The sequence below is a fragment of the Acinonyx jubatus genome, chromosome B3 (genome assembly GCF_027475565.1).
Source record: "Acinonyx jubatus isolate Ajub_Pintada_27869175 chromosome B3, VMU_Ajub_asm_v1.0, whole genome shotgun sequence".
NCBI classification, from domain to species: Eukaryota; Metazoa; Chordata; class Mammalia; order Carnivora; family Felidae; genus Acinonyx; species Acinonyx jubatus.
The window spans coordinates 111,092,587-111,113,791 of record NC_069386.1 but is presented as its reverse complement, the minus strand read 5'-3'; the positions used below and the strand labels follow the sequence as shown (position 1 = coordinate 111,113,791).

The 21,205-nt window shown below is 46.7% G+C and overlaps 1 protein-coding gene across 1 annotated transcript; it reads left to right on the top strand.

Annotated features, from left to right (window-relative positions):
• Nucleotides 1-1,862: 1,862 nt before the first annotated feature.
• PLEK2 (pleckstrin 2) lies at nucleotides 1,863-20,445 on the top strand. The gene is made up of 9 exons (XM_027065975.2): nucleotides 1,863-2,083; nucleotides 10,911-11,075; nucleotides 14,475-14,656; nucleotides 15,911-16,002; nucleotides 16,261-16,448; nucleotides 16,682-16,783; nucleotides 18,216-18,299; nucleotides 19,188-19,266; nucleotides 19,972-20,445. Exons 1-9 carry the CDS (start codon nucleotides 2,042-2,044, stop codon nucleotides 20,097-20,099), a joined length of 1,062 nt encoding a protein of 353 aa, XP_026921776.1. The 5' UTR covers nucleotides 1,863-2,041; the 3' UTR covers nucleotides 20,100-20,445.
• The last annotated feature ends 760 nt before the right edge of the window (nucleotides 20,446-21,205 follow it).

Below are 21,205 nucleotides of genomic sequence, written 5' to 3'. Positions count from 1 at the left end.
GAGGAGAGTTGTCTGCCTGGAAGAGTAAGATAAGCTCTTGTGTTCTGAGCTTCCTTACCTTTCCCTCTCCTTTCTCCAAGTCTCAGCTGTTCACCACTGTCTGCTTCCTCTGTCTTCATCCTCTTCCCCATGGTTCAGTTGGGTTTATGTCAGCGTGGTTCCCTGGTGGGCTGGTGGCTCAGCCACTACAGCTGGGTGAGGAAAGAGTGTGACTCATGCCATGGGTCCAGTGAGTCAGACGGGGTGGGCTGGACCAGGGGCTTCCCCAGGACAGGAAGCAGGTTCTAAGTATGCAGAGGCCTTAGTTTCCTCCTGGTAGGGGGCACTTCCAGGAGAGAGGACCAGTATTGTTCCCTTTTCCATCTCTGTGAACTCATTCAGGAACACTTCTTGTCAAATGTATTGCCACCTCTTCCAAGTCTTAGTAGGCTGTGTTAGTCTGTGCCAATCCCCTGCTTTCCTGGATTTGAGAGGAAGAAGGAGATGAGCAGGCCACAGCCAGAGCCAAAGAGGATAAGAATTTCCCATTCTATCCTCCCATGTCCTAGGTTTGAGCCCAGCAAGATTTCAGAGCTCATGTGATTCTTTACTCCTCCTTCTAGCTCAAGAACTGAGAAGTAAGTGTAGTGTCCACACTGCCCTGGAGTTAAAATCGTACGTTGTGTGACCTTGGGCAAGTTATTTAACTATTTTGAGTTTCAGTTTCCTTTGCTGGGAAAAAACAAAGGGATAATAAACTCACCTAATGGGATTGTTGTACATTAAATAAAACCTTGCACCACTACAGACCTGGCTTCAGAAGGTACTGAGTCTATGTGCGTTTTGAAATGGAGTGGAAGATACATTCATTACTTTTGGATTCACGGGGAGATCTGAAGTCAGTCAGTGAGAAGGCATTTCCGGGGCATTGGCACTGGTTGGGAATTGTGCACCAGGCTGGTTCTGAAAGGCAACCTGGGGTACTTTGTTCTGACAGAAACTTCTCTTCTAAGCGGCTAGGGCCTTTCCGCTTCCTGGTGAACAATCCTTAGGGGGCCCTTCACACCCAGTGCAAACAATGAACAAGCTGAATGTGTCCTAAGGATTACTAGAAAGAATCAGTATTGCTATGTTTCCTTTTGTTGCAGGCTCCAATATGGTCTGGTAGGACATGACTGACACCGTCCTCATTTAAATTTTTGTTATTTTGTTCATCTGGGGATTTTTTTTTTTTGCATTATTTTTGATTTTCAAAAATACTGCATTAAAATATAATTTATCTAGATTACTGAGTTACTCGGCATGCCCTTAAAATTTGCACCTAATGAAGTAATCCCCAGCTGTAGCTTTTTTGGGGTGGGTGGGTATATTCTGGAGGCAGAGGGCTCCTGCAATCTGCGCCTGCTTCTTTAAACCTGTGACCGTTTTTTTGTTTTTTTTTTTTGTCAACGGGAACTTTGCCCTGCGCCCACCAGGGGCCAGGATAAAGTTCCCAGCTGGTTCCACTCCATCCATTCTCCACCCCACCCCCCCCCCCCCCCCCCATTTCCACTGAGCTCGGGATTACTCGGAATCCCTGCAAATCCTTTCAGTGCCGTTTAATTCCGTAAGTATTACTCGAGGGCCATACACTAAGTACCAGGCAGGCACCTGGTTAAGGCTGGGGGCTGGCGAAGATGGGCAAAGACCAGACAGCCAGAGGCGCCGCGCGCGCTCAGGGGCACCTGGATGGGGCACCCCGCCCGGTCGGAGAGCGCGGGACGGGGAAGGCTCCCGGAGGCGACGGCAGGGCGGGACGCTCAGAGCCCGCAGACTCTGTACCCGGAGGCCTAACCGCAGACCCTAGCGCGCCTTTGCGGGGGCGACCACGTCAGAAACCCCGACCTGGCGTGACTTCCTGCCCGGGAGGCCCCGCGGTCTCGGGCTCTGGACGCGGGCCAGAGAGGCGTCGCCCGCGCGGGGTCGGAGGTGCTTCCTGGGCGCCGCGGGCGCGCGGAGGAGCGGGCGGCGCGGGGACAGCGCACCTGGAGCGCCCGGAGGCCCGGCTGGCGCGCGCAGCGACATGGAGGACGGCGTGCTCAAGGAGGGTTTCCTCGTCAAGAGGGTGAGCGGACACTGGCCCGGAGGGCGGCTCCCGGAGCCGGGTCCCCAGCCCGCGCCCGACGGCGGTCTCGGCGGCCTGGGGACAGCCGGGTGCCGGGGTTGGAGGGCGGCTTCAGGTGGAACAGAGCGGCCGGGGCACACAGGCAAGGAGGAGAGTTCAGCTTGGCTAGTGGTAGGAGGCGGGGGGCGACTCTTGAAGGGTTATCTTAATTAAAACAACGTATTAAGCTGGAAAGAGTACAGTATTTAAATATGCTATATTGAAGCAACCTAAGTGTGCTCGCGGCGCCCGTCTATGTACGAACGCATCATCTCCTGTACTATTCACAGTAACCCCTGAGCGAGGAGGCAGCCCAGGCTTCTGAATGAAGCTCTTAGCGTGTAGGAGTCCCGGACCTCGTGTTCTTCAGCCCCCCGCAGTCCCACACGTGTAGCACCACTTTCCTCCCTTTCCCCAAAGGAGAAACTAGGTTCGGGGAGGTTAATTAAGCAGCTTGCTTAGGATCTGGGTGCTAGTGGTGATGGAGCGGGTGCAAACCCACAAGGTTGACTCCAAATCTTATTCTGTCCACAGCAGGGTGGGTGTTGTTATCACTGAATTACAGATGAGGAAACTGAGGGGCAGAAAGATGAAACCACTTGCCCAGAGCCGGGGGACTAATAACTGGGACTGCAGTCTCCATCCTCAGTCCATGGCCCATGGCCTCATGCCCATGGCCCATGTCGCCTTTCCCACAGCTTACAAGACTTCAGACAGACAAAGAGCACACAGATCAAGGTGGAAAATGAACCAAAGAGCAGCAGCAAGAGGAAGTTCAATATTTTAAAATTCTTTTAACATTGATGTCCACACTAAGGGTTTATATTAACATAACAGCAGGGCATAAAATCTGGGGATGAGACTTTTGGCTCTTCTACTGAGATTGTAGCTTTGGGAGGGAGATGGATGAAGAGAGATGACGGGGCTCCCCCTTCCATTGCCTCCCCTGGCGGTCAGAGCAGCCCTGAAGTCTCAGATTGCTTTCAGGTCCATGGGTAATGTAGCCATGCTATGTTACACATTATTTGTATAGGAGGGCAGGGGTGTTGTTTGCTCAAAACTACAAGCAGGAGATCTAGTAGGAGGCTGATGCCGGATCAAGGGTCAGGCTGGACACAAGCAGGTACCAAATTCCAAGCCACTGTGGTTAGTCCTTCTCGTTCTGTGGAAGCATCTGCACCTCAGAAAGACAACCTGTGGCGGGGTTGCTCCAACTTTCCTGCACCTTGTGAGGTGAGAGGGAGAGTGTGAGCTGGGCAGGACATCTGATAGGCATCTTTGATTGTCCACATAGCTTGGCCCTAGTAGGGGTCTCCCCCAGTTGCTGGAGTTTCCTCCCAAGATTCCCCACCACCACCACCATGCAGAATCTGGGAACGCTAGAAGGAAGGATGTGAATTCTCTTCTGGATGGCTGCCCAGTCCTGGGTCGCTGGCCAAGGGAGTTCAGGGTGCAGGGAAGTGAGAACAGTCTACAGGTCCAGCCCAAAGGCCCACAGAAGGCGCTTGGCTGAAATACTGAATGCTCATTCCAGCTAAACCCAAAGCCTGGTGTTTGGAGGCTGGCCCTGAAGCTAGCGGAAGCCACACCCTTTCCTGCAAGGTGAGGGACCTGGCTGGGTGCCCCTGCTAACAGTTCCCACCTATTGATCAATCTCAACTTTTTCTCCCCCCCACCCCCACTCCCTCTCCTCCTGGGTGGCGCCGGCAGCAGCTTCTGTATCCACTGGACTAGTTGCAAGGCTAGGGCCATGGGATTCTATAGATTTAGGACGGTTTAAAGCCTGGGGTGGGGGCAGGGCCTGAGCTGGAAGCCCAGAGTACAAAACAGTCATCACCCAGGAGGGTGAAAGCAGTTGACGGGCAGGGGCATGATAGATCTGGCTCTCACTCCCGCCCAGACAAGAAAGAAGCAAAGCTCCAGGCAAAATGCAGGGCACTCACTTGGCCTGGCTTTAAAGGAGGGTGAGGGGGAAGGAAGTGAGATCAGCACGGACAAGATTGCTTTTCCTTTAAGAAGACACTGAGGTACTTCAGGCCTTGCTGCCCGGCTCATACCTCTGATGACCCTCTTAGAAAATGACATGGCAATGCTAACACCCTTTGGCCTGAAAATGTCCTTTGTAGGAAGGACTCTATCCCAAGAAAATACCATCAAAGCTTTATGAACACAGTATTATTTATGTAGTGAAAAAACTGGAAACTACCTATATGTCCGCACAAATAAACAAATGACTAAGTATATTATGGTTTTGCAGATGTTAAAAATGCTTATAATCTAATAACCCAAAAAGTGAAAATATAAAAGGTATTATTAGTAAGGAAAAATAGGCATAGAAGAAACAAGTCTGGAAGGAGTTCTGCAGGCTAGAAGTCTGAAATCAAGGTGTTAGCAGGGCCATGCTTCCTCTGAAACCTATAGGGGAGAATCCTCCCTTGGCTCTTTTGCTTTGACGTTTGCAGATTTTTCCTTCCCATGTAGGGAAAACCTTATAGGGAACAACCTATTGTTTCTTTATCCTGTGAATTTCCTTTACTTGTACTCACAACACTTCCCTTCTGACACTGCTGGTCACCAAAAGTGTAGAGGTTTTCCCCAACACCAAGCAATTCTCTGTGGTACCAGCTACATGTCCTGCCATTTAACTCAATTCTGACACTATCTACCTAGAGATAGTATCATATCCCATGGGTTAGGAGATCAGTCCCACAAAACTGCCCCCCTCCACCCCACCCCACCCATACTTTAGACACTAGCTGCACTTCTGACTGACCAATGGGCTATCGATTGGAGGTTCCAATACACCCCCTTTTCCATTTCAGTTAATTTGCTACAGTGACTCACAGAACTCAGGAAAATATATTTACCAGTTTATTAAAGGATATGATAAGTGATATAGATGAAGAGCCAGTTGGAAAACCTGGGTAGGGCAAGGTATGTGGGAAGGGGCATGAAGCTGCTATGTACTCTCCAGGCATGCCAGGCTCAGCATTTCCATGTATTTACCAACCCAGAAGCTCTCTGAACCCTGTATTTTTGGGATTTTGTGGAGACTTCATCACATAGGCATGATTGATCATTAACTCCGTTTTCAGCCATTCTCCCTTCTCAAGAGAATTGGGGTGGGGCTGAAAATGCCAAGCTTCTAATTGTGGTTCTTTATGGTGACCAGCCTTCATCCAGGAGCCCACTTGAGTCACCTCGTTAGAAAAAAGACGTTCCTATTACCCAGGAAATTACAAGGGTTTCAGGAGCTCTGTGCCAGGAGCCGGGGACAGGGACCTAAATGTAAAACCTATTATCTCACGCAGGCAATTCTTGCCATTCTTGGTTTGTAGATGCATCACTCTAATCTCTGCCTCCACTGTCCCATGACCATCTTCTTCCTGTATATCTCACTGTCCAAATTATCCTCTTCATATAAGGAATACCAGTTAGTATTAGGTCCGCTCTAATCCTTTATGACTTCACGGTATCCTAATTACATCTGCAAAGACTCTATTTCCAAATGAGATCACATGCATAGGTACCAGGGGTTAAAATTTCATACCTTTTGGGGAGGGAAACATAATTCAATCTGTAACAAGTACCATCTCTGCTTTTCTAGGGTTGTAAGGTCTTGGGTAAGACCTTTATGGGCCTCAGTTCCCTCATCATTAAAGTAGGGAGTAGTATGGACTTTCTCAAAGGGTGCCTCCAGCTATAATATTCCATGCCTCTTGAACCCAGTCATAGGTTTGTTATCCCAGCTATGGACTCTCCTCCCTCTCCCTAAAGGGGTTCTAGGGACTCTAAGCCACTTGTGGTTGGTCCGGTGGGCCTCTGGCCTTGGCCAGCCATTTGCAGACAAGGACCTGGAGAGGGAGGAAACTCCCTGGGTAGAGGGAAGCCTGGGATATCTTTCAACTTATACCACAGTAGTTTTGGCCTCGATCCCTTTACCTGGTGACATTAGACCAGTTCCTTATTTCTGCTGAACATGGCGTGCTTTTCTGTAGACCAGGGATAATGGAGTTCTCCTTCCCATTTTGTGGATTATTATGGCATCTGCCAACTGAACTGCCTGCTCCAGTCTGGCCCACTTCATTCATCTGTTCTGCCACAGTGTGGTCAAGGTGATCTTCTTAACATGAGAACCTAAGCCTTTCTTAGCAGCTTCTTCTTAGAAGTCTTCCAGGACTCCCCTCTGGCCACAGTATACAGATCAAACTTTACTGCATGGAACTTGAAGCTGACTGTGCCTGCATCACTTCTGTCCTTTGCCCACAGGCCTCTGAGCCTCATCCATACAGAACCAGTTGGAGTTTCTCAAAAGTGGAAGTGGTTCAAGCTCTCCTTTCCCTGCCTTCCTGACCTGACCAACTCTACACAACCTTCAAGACTCAGCCCCAGTAGCAGCTCTTCAGGGAGCCAACCTAACCCCACTCACTCTCTTTTGAGCTTCTTCTTCCACCTAAGCTGCTTTTCGGGGTTTGCATCATGACCTATATCACTTCTCTATTGTTCTATAATAGTTGCCTCAAACCTTAATGTCTTTTTTTTTTTTAATTTATTTTTGAGAGTGAAAGAACAAGCAGGGAAGGGGCAGAGAGAGACGGAGACAGTACTGACAGTGCAGAGCCCAGTGCAGGGCTCGAACTCATGAACCTTGAGATCATGACCTAAACTGAAACCAAGAGTCAAGACACTTAACTGACTGAGCTAGCCGGGTGCCCTGCCAGAGCTTAACATCTTAAAGCCGTAAACATTTATTGTCTCACATAATTTCTGAGGGGCATGTATTCAGGAAGAGCTTAGCTGCAAGATTCAAGTCTCTCATGAAGTTACAGCCAAAATATTGCCTAGTGTGGCACTCTCCTGAAGGCTTGGCTGACTGGAGGGTCCTATTCCAAACTCAATCACATGGCTAGTGGCTGGAGGTCTTAGTTCCTCACCTCTCTATAGGGGCCGGTCATGATGTGGCATCTAGCTTTCCTCAGAGTCCGTCTTTTCTAACCTAACCTGACAAATCATTACTCTGCCGTATTCTCTTGGTCACACAGATCAGCCCTTGTACAATGTGGGGAAAAAGTATATATAAGGTTGTGAATACCAAAAGGTGGATATCCTGGGGGACCCCACCAGTCATCTGTCCTGGAACTTATCACATTGAGTGGCATCATTGTGTGTCTCCTCTGCTGTCTTGGGTCAGTATCTTGTTCATCTTTGTCTCCCTGCTGCCAGCCCAGTGCTTGGTGCAGTAGTAGTTAGTCATTGATTGTTGAATGAATAGGTAAGTGTATGAATTATTTCCCTAATCGTCTCATCAGGATTTTTGTTTGTTTGAATTAAAATTAATTTTCCATTATAAAAATAATACATACTTTTATTAAAAAAAAACTAGAAAAGTACTCAAGGCTGTAAATTGAAAAATAAGTTTTCATTCTTGTTGCCTTATGTCCAGTCTTAGTCCTTAGAGATGACTATTACCAATCCTGAGGTATCCCTTCAGAAATTTTCTAAAATAGCTACTAGAGTCATTTTTAGGTATCGTATGAAAAAATGTAAGTAGAAGTGCTTTACCTGTGTTAAAGACCATTGGCGCTGTGATTCTTGTTGACTCAGACTGCTGTGTTTGACCTTGACGGCTCCACCAATGACCTTTCCTGCCATCTGTTAGGATTGGAATGCCTCCCCTATAGCCACAGTGGGCATGGTATTGTTACACAGTTAGAATACTTTGCATTATTTTATTATAAGCAATGATCCTAAGTGTCTCAATACATAAAACCTTTTCCCTCTCCTAGATGATTTACTCCACACACATCCCCGGAAGTAGAATTATTGGGTCAGAAGATTTGAACATTTTTTTTGAGGGTCACAAGCTGCTTCAGGGTTTCTACCTACACAATAAATCCTTTCTCATCAGCCTTTCTCCTCAGACCTCTCACCCTTACTGTCAGGATCTGTAGTTGCTCATAAACACATTCCACTCTAGTGAGTTTGAACAGAAAGGGATTTCATGGAGGAATAATAACTATTAAGTAACTCAGGAATATTTGGGAGGGCCAGAGAACCTGGCTGGGATGCTATAAAGCCAGAGATGATGTAGCTAGACAAAAATACCTACCAGCACCAGCAGACATTTCTAGCGGAAACATCATTGCTGACATTGTTTGCTATTTGTCCCTGGTAGCCCTGGGGACTGGGTGTCAGAAGAACCTATTCTTCCAACATTGTTCTCTCCAAAAATTCCTGTTTCCCGTGGGAAACCATGCATAGGGGTGGCAGCCACTTGGTCACCTATCAGTTCCCTTCGTGCCAGGGATTCTGAGAAATGTAGCATTTTGTCCAGGAAAGTACAGTATCTCCAAACTGGTTTGTTCTGTTCAACATCTGTTGGTGACACTTTCTTGAACGTCTCCAGCCCCATTTCTCCTCTCCCTGTTGCTTTAGTTTGCTAGAGTGTTGAAACAAAATACCACAGACAAGACAGCTAAACAGATTTATTTTCTCACAATTGTGGAGGCTAGGGTAAAAGGTCAAACTGTCAGCAGGTTTGGTTTCTTCTGAGGCCTCTCTTCAGCTTGCACATGGGCACCTTCTTGCCATGTGTCCACATGGTCTTTCCTCTGTGCATATTCCTCCCTGATGTCTCTCTGTGTCTCTGAGTGTCCTTTTCTTATAAGGACCCCAGTCAGATTGGATTAGGGCCCACTTGATGACCTCATCCTAATCTAATCACATTTCTAGGGCCCTATCTGCACCTACAGTCAACACTGAAAGTTAGGGCTTTAATATATGAATTTGTGTGTGTGAGGAGTGACATAATTTAGCCTGTAACACCTGTGTTTTAAGATATAAGATTATTTGACCTTCTTCACTTCTCTACCTCACACCAGCCCCCATTCCATCAACTAGGATTGCACTCTCCCTGTACACAATCTTTTGAGCCAACAATCTACTGCTAATGCTGCTTCACCAGCCCCTCAGAAGGGGGTCATCGAAAAAGAGGACCCGAGTCTGGGCCATGTGGGGAGCAGTAGAGAACCCCAACTGCTGAGACGTCAAAGCCAAATCTTCTTTGTTTCTTGAAACATGTCTGCCCACATCAAGAAAAGCTGTCACCCGTCATGTTACATGTCGATCCTAAGTATGGGAGAGAGCAAAAAATGTAAACTTGAACTTGACTAGGAAAGTTATCTTCTGTGAAGAGCTTGATCGCCATGCAATGTAATAGCACTTAGACATATTAATAAATTCTTGTCATATTAACATAGTTAAAAGTTTTATTGAGTTGCCACAGTAAATTGTTTGGGCATAGCCCAGTGCTCACTCGGTCAATTCCCACAACTTTTGGTTCCCTAACAGCACTGTGCACAGTACACATCGAACAATCACAGTTCCACAAATGTGAGAACACGAGGAGACTTTGAACTTAATAAATGCTAGGAAATGTAAGGAAAGGAGTGAACTAGGGAAATGGTCTCTGATTCAGATAAAGCCCATCTCTCTTAGTTAGAAGCTCGCTCTTATTGGGCTCTGCTCTGGGAAATATGCCATGAAAGTTGTTTTCATGAGTATGTACTAAACCCATTCCTTTCTGATTCCTCAGCAGACATTCCCTCATCTGTTGGTCTGTTCTAGAAATAGGCTCTTTGCCTTTACCTTACTATCCTGTCCATTGGCTCTATGACTCACTTGAGAACCCCCAAACTACCCTGTCTTTCAGTCTTGCCATAGCAAGCTAAGCAAGATTATTAGGGTCCTTAGCACTGGTAGACTGTTTGTGGCTTCAACTTTACAAATTGCCTACATCTTTGACTAGTGACATTCTTTCTAGGAATATATGCTAAGGAAAAGAAAATCTGAGATGCAGATCAGAATTTATGTGCAAGAATATTCACTGCAGAATTGTTTATAACAGTGAAAAAAAACAACCTCAGTTCAAACAATAGAAGATTGACAAGTAAATATTGCATCCACCTAGCGGTCATTCAAAAACATGTTTTAAAGAAATACATCAGTGTGAGATGATGCTCAGCAAAGCTCAACAAAACAAAAACTAGATAATGAAACTATATGTAACATGGTCCTGATTTTTTTTTTAAACCAGAAAGTAAAAACTAAGGAAAAAAGACAATAAGAAAACAAAATGTTAGCAACAGCGGTCTCCTAGTAGTAGGACTTCCTCTTCAGTATACTTTGTAGTTTCTTTCAAGGTTTATAACCACAAACAAGGTCAAATGGGAACTGGAAGGTCAATGCCAAAGGTCTTGGTTACATACTCAGATGACAAAGAGATCCAGACTGATAATGCTTTTTTCATGCACATGAAAATAAAACGTATGATTCTGAACTAGATCCTTTCTTTGGCTATTAAAGATATTACTAGGGCAATGGGTGAAACTTGGCTGGGGGTTGTGGAATCGATGATAATAATATATTAATGGAAATTTCCTGATGTTGATGGTTGCATTGTGGTTATGTTGGAAATATCCGCCCCCTTTTTTTGTAGGAGATGCACAATAAAATATCCAGAAGTGTTGGAGCATCATGTTAAGAATTTACTCTTAAATGATTCTATCATACAAGTTCTTAATACTATTCTTCAGCTTTCCTATGAATTGAAATTATTTTAAAATAAAAAAATTAAGTGAAGTTAAAAAAAAAAAGATAATGCTGTCCCCCTTTCTGGGCAGTTGATCCCACGGCACAGTCTGGCTACCTGTGCTGTGGGACACCTCTCCCTGAACACAGTGTCGTCCCCTCAGCCATCTCACCACAGGGCTGTACTGTCCATCCTCAGGGTCACATCGTCCACAACTGGAAAGCACGATGGTTCATCCTCCGGCAGAACACGCTGCTGTACTACAAGCTCCAGGGGGGTCGGAAGGTGACCCCTCCCAAGGGCCGGATCCTTCTGGATGGCTGCACCATCACCTGCCCCTGCCTGGAGTATGAAAACCGACCCGTAAGTGAAGGCCCCTGCTTCTCGGCTCCTTTCTGCCCGGGACCCTCTCATCTCTGGCCTCTTTGGTGAAGGTGATGTGGATAATAGGAAGAGCTGAGTTATCATTGAAAAAACCTAAATTCAAGTCCTGCTGAGCTGTGTAGCAGGTGTGACCTTGGGCAAGTAATTGAGCCTCTCTGAGCCTTAGTTCCTCCTCTATAAAATGGGGTAAAATAGTGACACCTCACTATCCCCCATGATTGTGTTGAGAATCATGCAGAAGGTAACAGTCTGTCAAAGCACCTTGTAGGCTAGGAGGAGCCTCACAAATGGGAGCAACTATTGCTATCTTGGGGTTCAATGTGATGGCTTTCATCCTCTAAGGGGGTGAGTGTTCTAAAAGTCAGGCGCAGCTTCAACCCTACCATGAAAAATTATCTGAATCAGTCGTTTTTTTTAAGGGCCCATTTTGTGCCAAGAAATTTGCTAGGCTTGGAGGAGTCAAGGAAGAAAATGGTAAGAGTGCTTTCCCTGGAGTTAGTCATCTTATTATGAAAACAAGTGGTTAATCGAAAAACATTCTGAGTTCCAAATGTTGGTATAAACATGATTAGTCATAGAGAACACCATATTCCTGAAGAGGAGGAAGACGTATTTATAGGCTGTTGAGTCAGGTACAGCATTGGGAGGAATAGAGACTTGGCAAAGATCTGAAAGAGGAGAGAGGCAGATATTCTGGAATGTCAGGTGGAAAGTCTTGAGTGAAAGTGAGGGGAGAGATAGGGATAGATTTGGAGATGACGATGGCCAGTGTGGCAAAAGGAGAATGTTCACCAAGGGAGCAATGGGAGATTGGCTGGGGCCAGATGGAGGTAATGGGGAGTCACTGAAGGTTCTGAAGTAAGAGAATGGACTGGTGGAAACACTCTTAGGAGGACTAAAATGAGGAACTACGCTCTGATTCTAATAGGTTACTAGATCAATAAAGAAGGGATCTAACCACTTATGTTTTTCTTCTTTGACTTTTCTAAACCAATTGACAAGCCTTCTAAGTGTAAGAAAACATTTGTGACAGTCCATTCTGGGAGGTGGGTTTCCTGGTATTATGTTAACTGCTGTACTCTTTTGTACTTTTGACTTTTTCTCAAATAAGAAAACAAAGGGAGCTATTAAAATAGTGAGGCATGAAATAAGGCAAAAAGTAGGGGGAAACACAAGAAAATGTTATGAAGGACATGTCAACTGGATGTTGAGGACAAGGGAGAGGAAGGTATTGAGTGTCATTCCACCCTATGAGGTTGCAAAAATGAAATGTCATTCTACAATTTCCTCTGCTAATCTGGAAGTGCCACTGATTAAGGGAAAAAGTCAGGTGGGGTAGCATTCTGTTGGGTGGAGGTGGGGCTGCCGGAGGATACCCAGCCTGGGAAGACTGGGGCTGCACCTTCTTCCTTGTGGATAAGAAGACCAAACACAATGTCTGGACACATAGCAGATGATTAGTAAATGTTTGTTGAATTGATGTTTAAGAAAGAAGAAACATTTACAGCGGAGACGTTTTTAAGAGGAAAAACCCCTAGTTTTCTAAGTGAAGTTAAGACTCTAGTTCTCAATAAATTAAACCCCAGACCTTGTAGGGTTGCTCGTTAACCTGATGCCCTTTAAGAATCTTTAAGGGACAGTGGAAAGCAAGAGTGCTGGTAGAACGGGCTGGAGATAGAGAAGCTTTCAAAAAAGGAAATAAGTGAAATTTGCTAACTGGAGTTGTGAACTTCATGTTAATTTTCCCTAACATTCTCAGATTGTCATCCTCCCAGTTCAAGAGTACTTGACCTGCAAGAGGTCAAGAGGAGCCAGCAAGTTCACTAAGAACACATTATAAAGTATATACATGTGTATGTGAATGTATATATGTGTATACACACACACACACACACACACACACATATATATTTTATTTTTTTAACTTGGGAAGCTATGAAAGAGTATGTGTGAATTTCACATGGAATTATAGAGTCTCTCCTGAAATTCTTTCATTAAAATGTTGATTACAGACTGCCAGTGCAGGTGCAGGGAGCTGGGTGAATTTCTTCCCCTACGATGCTGATGAGTGAGTCAGTGTTAACTTGGAGGAACGGATTTGTGGTATCCTTTGGGACTGTGAACCAGCCTCATCTCATCACTGTTTTTACTGTTAGTTGAGGTGAGGGATGTTGAGTCTGCAAACAAAGCAAGTTGGGAATTAATGCACTGGAAGACAAAATCAGAATGAAATAGAATGCATCCGCTTTCCCAAAAGAAGCAGTAGGCTTCTAAGATGGGTCAACATCAGAATCCCACAGTGGCCAAAAATAACCCAAAAAACCCTAAATGCACATTTAAGGAATGGAGGAGATGTGGCCTACATCAAAAAGACTGTCTGCTGACCTCATAGAGTGCGAGTCTATGGTGCCACCAGAGCTACCTCGGGCCGTCAGCCGTGCCACCCTGTGTCCCTCAGAGCTTTCCTGGAGCAGCCGGCTCCATTCCATGGGTCATAGTTTATGAGAATGGCGACCACCTGCAGAACATGTAACAGAGCATGAGCTGATTAAGGGTTTAAGCCATATGATATGAGAAGTGTGCGAAAGATTGGGGATGACTGAAGAAAAGAGGACCAAAAGGAGCATAAGGTACAGTTCCTCCAACGTAGGTGTTAATATCCCCATATGACAGATAAAGAGACTAAGGCTTGGTGGGGTTCCTTTTTTGTTTTGTTTTGTTTTTTGAGAAAGGGAGAGGGCCCAGTGAGTGAGGGGCAGAGACGGGGGCTGAGGGGGGGAGAGGGACGGAGAGGGAGAGAGAGAAAAGTGGGGCTCACCCGAAGCAGGGCTCATGGTTTGCCCGAAGTGGGGCTCGAGCTCACTCGATGAGGGACTTGAACTCATAAACTGTGAGATCATGCCCTGAGCCTAAGTCAGATGCTTAACGGTCTGAGCCACCCAGGCACCCCTTGGTGAGGTTCCTTAATGTGCCCAAGCGTTCATAGCTAAGTGGCTAAGCTAGGATTTGCATTCAGATCAGTTGGACTTGAAAGCCAGTACACTTCTCACTTCAGCACAGGGGCTGTCATGGGAGGTAAGGTTAGTCTGTGTGATTAGAAGCAAGGAGGCAAAGTACCCAGGCAACAGTCCCTACGCTAACTAGTCTGTCCAAGAGGGAGAGCTTGCCTTGTGAGCCATGAGCTCCCTGTTGCTTCAGGTTGACAAGTGAATCTTTGAAGACCACCCCCTGGGACGTGGTTGAGGGGTTGGGAGTTCGGCAGCCACCAGGTCTGTGTGTCCTGGGCTTGTTGTGGCCCCGTCATCTTTGTTTGGGGCCAACATTCTCTGGCCTGCCAGGCCTCTGAGTGCTGGTCTGACGAGCCATCTCTTCCTGCAGCTTCTCATTAAGTTGAAGACTCAAACATCCACTGAGTACTTCCTGGAAGCCTGTTCTCGAGAGGAGAGGGATGCCTGGGCCTTTGAGATAACAGGGGCTATTCATGCTGGGCAGCCGGGGAAAGTCCAACAACTCCACATATTGAAGAACTCCTTCAAGCTGCCCCCTCACATCAGTCTGCAGTGAGTACCCAGCCCACCCCTGCCCCTCACCCTGCCTGGCTTTGTTGCAGCTGCTTCTGTCAGTGCGACTGGGGAGGGGGTGGGTTCTGTTGTTACTACACACGCCTGTCTGGTGCCACCATTGTGCATCAGGGTTTTCTGCTGTCACTGTCCTGTTTGTATTATTTTTTCTGCCTGGGAGTGGCCCTCCCTCCCTGCCCTGCTCCTATGTAATATCTTGGGGCCTCTGCTGCTTTCACACCTCAATGTCTTGAGACCCTCCCTTCAATTTCAGCCAGGGTGCCTGGGGCTATGTCACAGCCCCCTAGGAATCTCCACTCACCAAGTCACTGGTCTTGTTTGCAGCCTGGTGGCAAGAATGGTGTGTTCTGGTAGTGGCTGCATTCTTGCTCTATGAGATTCCTCATTCATCCATCCATTTATGCATGCATGCATGCATCCATCCATTCATTCAGGAAATAGTTATAGAGGGCTTCTTGAATGCCATATACTGTACTAGGTGCTCAGGAGATGCAAATATGAATAAATAAGGTCTCATCTCAGTGGCTTTCCAACTCAGGGGCATAAATAGAAAATGAGAAAAGATCTTCCATTGGTGGCAGGAATCATCTCACAGAACAGAAGGAAAGCAGATCATTGGTGGAGGCAATACTCTAAAGTGGGGACGTCAGAAAGGAGTGCCATCATGGAAACTGTTACATCTACAGGAAATACCCCCTAGCCTCCCAGGCAGCAGAACTGTTACACCCATCAAAGACAAGGCATGAGTCCATTCCTGGGCTCCCAGAAAGCTCCATGCCAGTCACTGAAATCTTGATTGTGCAGCCTGGGTGCTTGCTAGACCATGGTGAGTGCAGGAGAAGGAGTGGAGTAGGAGTGGGTTGAAGTGATGGGTGACTTTGAGAAGTAGCTGGAGGAGGTCCGACTTCTGCAGATCATAGAGAATCATTATTGTATATTATTTTGCTTTTAAGTTGAAAGTAATAGCTCTTAAGTTTTGCTACAAAAGTAATACCCATCTAGTGTAGAGACATGAGAGCATTTAGATGAGCAAGAAGAAAAGAAACATCCTGAAATCCTACCTCTCCAATCTGATGCATTACGGAAACGCCTCTTGCTTTGTGATGTGTATCACACCGTTTGCCACTTGCTTTATACCTGTAGCAGCACTCTTGGACTCCCCCTCCTACCTGCTGGTGTGATGTGGGTATCACACACTGTGGGGCCCCTCTCCTTTGCCTTCCTTCTGTGTAGTCGCATTGTGGACAAGATGCACGACAGCAGCAGCGGAATCCGGCCAAGCCCCAACATGGAACAGGGAAGCACCTACAAAAAGACCTTCATAGGTGAGCATCCCCTCTTGGGGGCTGGGCTGGGCAGTGGAAACCTGGGGCGTGGCGACCTGAGACTCAGCCATGCTTGCCTTCCTGTGCTGAGGCCAGAGCTGCCTGTGGCCAATGGGCTGGTCTGAGATGGCCGCATGCTCTTGGGTAGAACCCAAGGCTGCCCAGGAGGTTAGGGTCAATGAGGTCACAGCCAAGCACCCCCAGGGAGGCTGGTCTGTAGCCTGTCATCTGACTGATGCTGCCCTTGCCCCAATGCAGGCTCCTCCCTAGTGGACTGGCTCATCTCCAACAGCTTTTCTGCTAACCGTCTGGAGGCTGTGACCCTGGCCTCCATGCTCATGGAAGAGAATTTCCTTAAGCCAGTAGGCGTCCGAAGCATGGGAGCCATTCGCTCTGGAGACCTGGCCGAGCAGTTCCTGGATGACTCCACGGCCCTGTACACTTTCGTAAGTTAGGGAGTGGGTTCTTCTTGCCGCTGGGGCAGAGGGAAGGAGAAGGTAACCGAGTGAGGGCCAGGGGATCCACAGTCATGGGCCAGAGGCCTAGGGTTTGGGGACTTCTTCACCCTCAGGGGGAGTGAGGTTTCTGTACCAAGGATTTTCCTGTCCCCTGTGGTAGTCCCAGAGCCTGGAACTGGAGCCTTTTTGTAACAGAGCCTTTGTTCACTCCTTCCCACTAGGCTGAGAGCTACAAGAAGAAGATAAGCTCCAAGGAAGAAATTAGCCTCAGCACTGTGGAGTTGAGTGGCACAGTGGTAAAACAAGGCTATCTGGCCAAGCAGGTATGCTTGTCTTGGAGAGGAAGATGGACAGAATGCCCCCAAAGGGTGGGAGGGGCTGAGCTGCTAAAGGGCACTCATTACCAGCAGAATCTGCTAAAGCAGGAGCCGGTGGCGGCTGCAGGGAGCAAGGCAAGAGGCATGAATGTGCCCGTTCACACACGTGTGCGTGTGTGTCCCAGACACAGGGGAAAGTACGCATAAGTCAGTATCACAATGCTAAAAAACGTCTGCAGCACTGCCCAGTTCATGCATTTGTCTGGAAGGACATTGCTTACTGGATCAGTGTTTTGCATTTGCTGGCCTTCAGCTCCAGAACGCTTCCTGGGGTCTCTGTCTTCTTCCGTGGGACTCTGCATACCCTCCAGATACACTTTTTGGAAAAAAAAAAAAGTCTTTTAAGACAAAATTCTGAAGTGTAATGTCAGTGTTTAAAACCTGACTGTGGTCACTACCGCTAACCGTGTTTGGAGAGCAGCCCTGTCCCAGGCACACATGCGGCCTTTCTACCTGTGCCTGACACACAGGCTATTCTGTGAACAGAATCCCCACATCCCAGCATGTGAAGTGACCTCTGCACACCCCTCGTGTTTGTGCATTTCCCACACACCGTGCGAATGTGCATGTCTGTACCATGGACACACGTGCTGCTCAGTGCCCTGCCCATTTTTACTTGGAGCACATGGCTGTCCTTGTCACCTGCTTCTTGCATATCAGGATCCCCATCTGCTCTTGGATTATTTACTGTGCATGCAACTGCCTATCTCCCCAGATAGATCTCTACTGCTGCTCCCAGGCCTGACAGGAGTCTAGTGAGGGGAGGCAGTGAGGCCCTGGAAGACCACGAGGAAGGTGTGGGAGGGGCTCTGGGTGTTCCAGGCTAAAGGGTTGAGGAAGCTTTGCGATCCAGGGGGTGAAGCCAAAGAGAGTTACACACACACCAGTGTCTTACACATTTAGATTTTAACATAGAAGTGATCATTTCTTTTGCTGATGCAGAACGTTGAAGTGGTTTTCGCTGTATTTGTGTGCACATAAGTACATGCAACTGTGTGTAGGTTTGTTTTTTTTGCTAAGTTGACACTTAAAGTTGGAGCCCTTGGGTTCAAGTTTGCCCGTGAGCTCTTAGTGTAGCTGACACCTGCTGCCTCCCTGTCCACCTTACACGCTGAGTGGGCCCTGAGTCATGCTCCCCTCTTCCTTCAGTGTGACCCTCTTTGGTTCTGGGAACTTGGCTAACTGTGACAGTGTTTTTGCTAATGTGTCTCTGAGCAGGGAAGTCCAAGTCACTGCAATCCCTGGGTCTCCAGCAGACTCCTCTTAGAGAGTAGTCTGTTGGAGCCAGCTGGCTTGGATGTTTGGCATTAGCTGCATGGAGGTGGGAGGAAGGGACAGAGCTGTCACAGATGAGCCTTGAACCCTTTCTTTGCCTCAGGGACACAAAAGGAAAAACTGGAAGGTGCGGCGCTTTGTTCTGAGGAAGGATCCGGCTTTTCTGCATTACTATGACCCTTCCAAAGTGAGTGTCACATGTTCACTTGGTACCCGTGTGTGATACTTCCAGACCCTTCTCTCCTGGGCATAGCAGGCAGCTGGCTGTACTTCCTTCCTTTCTCTCAGCATCTCTCCCTCCCTTTCCTCCCACAATCCAAGCTGCACTCAATGGTCTGATCATTCCCTTCAGCACGCTGTTGCCTGTGCAAGAGGGTTATCATTATTTTGAGAGGAAAGCATCTTTTAGTTTCTCCAAAGCTTTTTGTGTGGCTGGGGAGGGTGGAGCGGGCTGATAGACTCCTAACTAGTGCTTTCCAGCCTCTTCACCCCTTTCTATGAGGAGATCCCATGAATCCTGCCCCTCAACCTTTTTTGTCCCCACCAGTGTTGTGGAAAGTTTCTTTTACCATGTACTGTTTAGGTCATAATTTACTAATTTTGTTTTCTTTTTTCTAATTGATCAAAGGATTGCTACTCTGAGTTTCGAATATAAGAGTTATTGTGTGATGAGTTGATTTAATTCCAGTCAAAAGCAAAGAAAAATGGCCTTTTAGTTGGCCTGTCCAGCCTTGTCTTGGTAGATGTAGGATTTTCATTCATTTTTTGAAATATTGGAGAGTGGGCAGTTCCTCCATCACCAGGCTTCAGTCAGGAATTCCCGCCCTAACAGTGGCACACGATGGAGTGAGGGGAGGAATGTGGCCCTGCCACTGCTGGCAGTGAAATGAAGCCCAGATTTCCTTACTGGTGCATGTCACATGGCCGTGTGATGTCTAAATTCAGCCTCACCTACTCTTCCAGATGACTCTCTGACTTCTTAGCGGGCCTCAGGGTGGTTACAGGCAAGAGTTCAACTCCTTTTTCCCTTTTATGCATTCACACTATGCCTAATGAGGAATCCTTTCCGCTGCAGGAAGAGAACCGGCCAGTGGGTGGGTTTTCTCTTCGTGGTTCCCTCGTGTCTGCTCTGGAGGATAACGGCGTTCCCACTGGTAAGGTGCAACTTCACCTGGCCTGCAGGCCTCAGGCTCCTCCTCAAATCCCCCCCTGCTGTGCTGTCAGCAGTGCTCTGCTGATGGACTGAGCTATGGGAGCGGAGTATGCTCTCTCAGTGAGACGAATGGTGTGAGTTTGAAGCCAATTTCAGAATTAGGGAAAAGGGCAAGGGGGGTGGTGTTCTTAGTCTTTTAACAACACAACTAAATAATCCTTGTCTCTGGTATTCTTTCCCCTCAGTTTCTGTGCCTACTGGCAGATAAATTGCCACCTAAGAATAGAAGCCTACAGTGTTTAAGGATTAGCAACACAGCTGAATGTCTGTTAGCACGCTAATTTCACAATGGCCAGCTAAGACAGTATTATTCCCATTTTATGGACATGGAAATTGAGGTTCAAAGAAGTGAAACAAGTTAATATCAGGTCCCAAATCTGTGCCTGCTTTTATCATAAGCATACTGGATTCTTTGATGTGAATGGAACTGTAGATCTGTGGTTGGTGCAGGGAGCAGGCCAGGAGGGCACAGGTGAAGGACAGGGAATGGAAAGGAGGAAAAAAGGGAAGCGGGCATTGGGTGGGATTCCCTAACCACATACGTTGGCACTGAAAAACACTTCGTATGTATTTTTGTTTTTGGCTCAGTTGACTTCTAGCTGAAAGCAGACATGGATACTCACTCACTGATTTTTCTTCTGCCCAGGGGTTAAAGGAAATGTCCAGGGGAATCTCTTCAAAGTGATTACCAAGGATGACACACACTATTACATCCAGGCCAGCAGCAAGGCTGAGCGAGCTGAGTGGATTGAAGCTATCAAAAAGCTAACGTGACAAGGGAGCGTGTTCCTGAAGGAACAGGACAAGGTTTCCTTCCTCCTACCGGATGGTACAGACAAGATTTCCTGGAGAATGGGCGTGTGCAGACTTATAGCTTCTTTGTATATTTTGCACTGCTTTGCAGTGAGACTGGTGATCCTTAGATCACAATCGGCAGTGGTGCTATTTCCTTCCCCACCTTCCTGTTAACAGCCTGGAAATGCTAGAACAACCATTAGGCGTCAGCATCTTGACTTTCACCCATCTTCACAGCCAGACATTCCTCGGGCACCAAGGTAGGGTTCCCTGTTGTAACACTAACTAGCTACGTTGCAATACTAAATAAAATGCTAATATCGTGTTGGCTGTCTCTGAAGTGCTGTTAAAAACTAACTCCTTCCTTGGAATTAATAAAAACTGCCATGTTTTTAGCTATTAGAATTTCCTGGACAAAGTTGTATGGTTTTCAAAGGTTTTCCATACTCGAGCCTATGTAAATTACTATGCAAGATTATGAAAACATGTCAAGTGACCTGTCACTTCATCTTAAAATGCTTCATCTTAAAATGGGGATGATGGCAAAATTTTGGTTGAACATTCCTTGAATATTGATTTGCTTTGAAAAAGAAGCCTACATAAGCATATATACTGCAGAAATCATGGGCTCAGTTGGGAGAGATTACTCACACATACAAAAAAGAGTGAAGTTACAGTGTTTCTATGAAAAATGGCATTCAGAAAGAGATGCAGAGCAGAAGCTGCTAAAGGACAGAGAAAGATGTAAAAGAATTAAATTAAGGCATGAAATTTTTGTTTTAAAGTTAACATTGAGACATGTAAGTACCAAGAAGCTTCACCAGTGGGGTTAATCTGAAGTAGTGAAAAGTCTGTATCATACAGTATCTTTAAAAACATTTTTATTACTTTCAAGTTTATACAGTAATCTGGCACAAGCTACTGCCAGCATTCTTGCCAAGTACAAGTGCTTAGACTTCCTTTAATGAATAGATATGTAACTTACATTTAAGGGGAATAGTATTTCCAAAGTGCTTAAGGAAAAAATTTTCCTTTTAGTTTGAACTGTCTCCTCTTAATCTGGTCTAGAAATACCTGACCTGAAT

What these genes read in the sequence shown, in the direction of transcription:
- PLEK2 (XM_027065975.2), top strand. Translation starts at nt 2,042, where the DNA reads ATGGAGGACGGCGTGCTCAAGGAGGGTTTCCTCGTCAAGAGG. An exon ending in AGGGTTTCCTCGTCAAGAGG is followed by an intron (nt 2,084 to 10,910) that starts GTGAGCGGACAC and finishes GTCCATCCTCAG; the next exon opens with GGTCACATCGTCCACAACTG. An exon ending in ATTACTATGACCCTTCCAAA is followed by an intron (nt 18,300 to 19,187) that starts GTGAGTGTCACA and finishes TTTCCGCTGCAG; the next exon opens with GAAGAGAACCGGCCAGTGGG.